General features: G+C 52.3%; 1 protein-coding gene across 1 annotated transcript in view; it reads left to right on the top strand.

Moving 5' to 3' along the window:
• Positions 1-3,928, top strand: part of LOC113206066 (potassium voltage-gated channel subfamily H member 8) — a 121,075-nt gene that overhangs the window by 113,245 nt on the left and 3,902 nt on the right. Inside the window, exons 10-12 of the mRNA XM_052266904.1 lie at positions 2,106-2,485; positions 3,513-3,762; positions 3,853-3,924. Of these exons, the coding sequence (XP_052122864.1) occupies positions 2,106-2,485; positions 3,513-3,762; positions 3,853-3,924 (702 nt within the window). The remainder of the gene's footprint in view (positions 1-2,105; positions 2,486-3,512; positions 3,763-3,852; positions 3,925-3,928) is intronic.

Here is a 3,928-nt window from a genome sequence, read left to right as displayed (position 1 = left end):
GGGGGGGCACCCTCCCTCGGCAGGTGGGGAGAGGGGGCTGCAGCACACACGCCCCCCCCCCTCCCCACAGACACTGGCGCGCGTTCGGTCGGGGCGATAGAAGGCAGGATTGCTCTGAGTACATGGCACAAAGCAAAGCCTGCCAATCAATCATGTCTGAAGAGCTCGGCGTGTGCCTGTGTGTTGTGTGCACCGCGGTATGCGCACAGACTCCGTCCGATACGCTATGCTCGTATTTGGTCCCAAAAAAAAATCATTTCCGTGTCTTCTTTGTCGCGTTCCTTTGTCTTTGCTTTTGTTCTCTTTTGTTACGTTATTGGCCTTTCTCCATTATCATTGTTGCTCAATATATGCGAGGAACGCCGGGGCAGAACGGCTCCGGCTCAAGCTCTCTGCGGGCGCTCATACGGCCCCACGGTCCAACCGCAGCTGTGGCGGCCTCGCTTGGCCGCGATTCATTACCTTCGACGCGGTTGTTTTTTGTTGTTTTCTTTTGTCTCCGCTCTTTTCTTCGGCACGCCATGTATTGCGGCGCGCGCGAGTTTTATTCGACTGGAATGGCCCGGGCGCGATGCATTTCGAATTGCCGCCGCGCATGTGTGCTTCACCCCTCCCCACCCCCTCTCACTGTTAAAAAAAAACTGAAATTTCAGACTAACTTTTTCAGACTTTGCTGTCTGAATTGGGTTTTCATACAATTTTGTCATAATTTTCAGTGAACGTCTGAAATTTCATTGCTGTAGGTCTGAATTAAGAATTCAGTCAAGAAAATGTGAAAATTCAGAGTATTTATTCAGACGAAGGTCTGATTCTGAAATTCAGACAAGAAAAGTATGAATATTTAGTTTAGTCCCGGCAGCACACCTGTAGGATCAGGCAGGTAGCTGTCGGTGAGCCCTCAGTCTTGTCGTCGTGGCCGTGTGGTCAAGGATGAGAGATTACTAATCCAAAGGTCCGAGGTTCGACTCCGGGTAGGTAGGTAAGGTACAATAACAAATTTCTATCTAATTACTTAGAATACAACCCAACTTGAAGGAGAGGGCAAAGAGCGTCAAGAAAAATTCATTTTAAATGAAGATCTGAAATTCAGACTAAAGTTATGAAATTGCTATTCAGACTACGATAACTGAAAATTTACCACAAATTCAGACAAAACAGTCTGAATTTTCAGACGTTTAGTATGTAATTTTGCTTCCTACCAATTTGTCTGAATTTTCAGACTTTTTTTTTTAACAGTGCTTCCCCCGTTTCCTCCTCTCCCCTCACTACCCTCCCTCCTCTCTCTCTCTCTCCTCTCACTCTGCTCCCCTCACTCTCCTCCCGTCCCTCTCTATCCCGCCAAGCGGCGGCAGATGACGCATCACAGACAAAAGGGTGCAGGCGACATGCTGCGCGTGACCGCTCACCCACTCGGCTAAAAACTGGAGTGCCGCACAGCAGCAACAAAAAAATGGGGTGATTTCTGGTGTTGTGCGGCCATAGGCTGTCCACGCCATCCCTCTTTCGATTGCTCTTCTCGCCAAGTCCAGCCAGCCTCCTATATTTAATTCAGCCCACTCTCCCTCCCTTTCCCCTCCTCCGCCGCCCCTTTCTCACAGTACATGATCATCGCCTATTAATAATTCCCATGGGAACGAAATGTTTGACGCGGCAATCGAGGAGAGCAGAAAAATCTCGAGCATGCAGACGATTTCGCGCACATCGTTCTCTTGAGAAAAACTGGGTCGTTTTGTTGTGATAATTTGTATCCTGAAATAGTACTACCAAAAAATTCCTCTTAATAATTCGTCCCGAGCGAACGATGTGACAAAATCACGTACTTTCTTGGGACAAAATCGTCTCTTCCCATTTAATGCATACGTACAGCAGGTCTTAACACCGGAGTGGGATACTGTTATCTTGACCTGCGATCAATCGATAGGCGGTACATAACATTTCGAAATGTCCGAACGACGCCAGATATCAATGAACACCAGGGTTTTCTCAGTCCTCGCCCAACTTTGCATTCCAGAGCACTTTTATTTTCGGGAAATAGTAGTCTACTAGTTACCACAGGATAGGCTAAGATTGTTTTCGTTATAACTGTTTCCGTTTCCTTTCCGCAGGGTGGATCCACACGCTGGCGGACCGGCTCAAGCTGAGCGTGGCCAACGTCTCTCACTCCGAGTCGTACATCACGGCGCTCTACTTCACGTGCTCGTCGCTGACGAGCGTCGGCTTCGGCAACGTCTCGGCCAACACGTACGCCGAGAAGACGTTCAGCATCGTGACGATGCTGGTCGGGGCGCTGATGCACGCCGCCGTGTTCGGTAACGTGACGGCCATCATCCAGCGCATGTACTCGCGCCGCTCGCTATACCAGACCAAGTGGCGAGACCTCAAGGACTTCCTGGCACTGCACCAGGTGCCCAAGGAGCTCAAGCGCCGCATGGAAGACTACTTCCAGACCATGTGGTCGCTCAACCACGGCCTGGACATCCACGAGGTGAGTGCCGCAGGCGCCCCACCGCACGGGCCCACAGATAATCGTTTCCTTGAAAAAAAAAATGACGAACTAGTAATCTTTGTTCTATATAAATTTTATTCGGTTAACAACGAAAAATCATTGAGATTTTTTTTCAAGTTTTCATATGAGGTCAATTTCCTTCATTCTTTTAAAGAAAATTCCTTTCTTTCAAGGAAAAAAAATTCTGGGTGCAGAGGTTGTAACATCGGTTATGACGTTTATGGCTCCTTTCGTAATAAGATGTCTTCGTGCCTATCAAACGCTGCACGGAGAGGAGAGGCCCTTTCGAGGCCTGCTTGTGGTGGCGCGACAGAGGACAGGGGTAGTCCGTCTTGGACGCACGGGATATCGAAACCGGAAGTGGGGGCTCATTGGTGTAACGAGGAGAACCGGCGGGGCCCGGACTTCCGACTCGAGTCTGTTCTCCTGAGCCAGCAGCACCGCTAGCGGGAGCTCCTCCGGCCGGGCCGGCCCATCCCATAGCCCGTGCGGCCTCTCCCCCCGCACGCCCGGCTGGGCTGTCTTGCTTTTCATGAGATGAGTCCCTCTTGTCTCCCCGAAGAAAGGAAAGGTTGGGGCGTCGCGTCGTCGCTGTACCCCGCACCCCTCCCTGCCCCCTCCCTCTCCCGGCCCTTTTCCCATCCCCCTTTCCCACAAACCGTTTTTTTCCCTTCCCGTCTGCCTCCTGCTGAATCAATTTATCATAGCCCCCGTGTCTTAATCGCGGCCGGCGGGGGCCGCCCTGTCACCGAAGCCGCCGCCGAGCCGCCGTCAGCGCCGAGGCCTGAGGAATAGAATGACAAGGGCGGTTTGTTGCGCAGTATGAAAAACAGGGGATTATTAGTCAGCGTCCTTTTCACTCCTTTAAAAATACATTGAACCCCCAAGGTGGGGTGGCAGCCGTGCCACACCCCCTGCCCCTCTGTAACACTGTTGTTGTCAGCGTCAGCCCGCTCGCCCCCCAGCTGGCCACGTCTGTTACGTCTCTCTTTGTCTTCTGCGACAGACGCTCAAAGAGTTCCCCGAGGAGCTGCGCGGGGACGTCTGCCTGCACCTTCACCGGGAGATCCTGCAGCTGCCCATCTTCGAGACGGCCTCCCCCGGCTGCCTGAAACTTCTGTCCCTCCACATCCGCTCCAACTTCTGCGCGCCCGGGGAGTATCTCATCCACCGCGGGGACGCGCTCGCCTACATCTACTACCTGTGCCACGGCTCCATGGAGGTGGTCCAGGACAACATGGTCGTCGCCATCCTGGGTAAGAGCGAGGCGCTTCAGACCGGTCACGAAATGACCCCATCAAGTAATTTGTTGTAACCATCACCAAACATTCTTTTTGTTCGTTTAGGCAAAGGCGATCTGGTCGGTAGCGACATCAACGTGTTTCTGCAGCCCTCGAATGGGGCGGCGGGGGGTGGCGGTGG

Source organism: Frankliniella occidentalis, unplaced genomic scaffold, assembly GCF_000697945.3.
Source record: "Frankliniella occidentalis isolate FOCC.00 unplaced genomic scaffold, Focc_3.1 Scaffold44, whole genome shotgun sequence".
NCBI lineage: Eukaryota > Metazoa > Arthropoda > Insecta > Thysanoptera > Thripidae > Frankliniella > Frankliniella occidentalis.
This window is presented reverse-complemented; position numbering and strand designations above follow the sequence as displayed.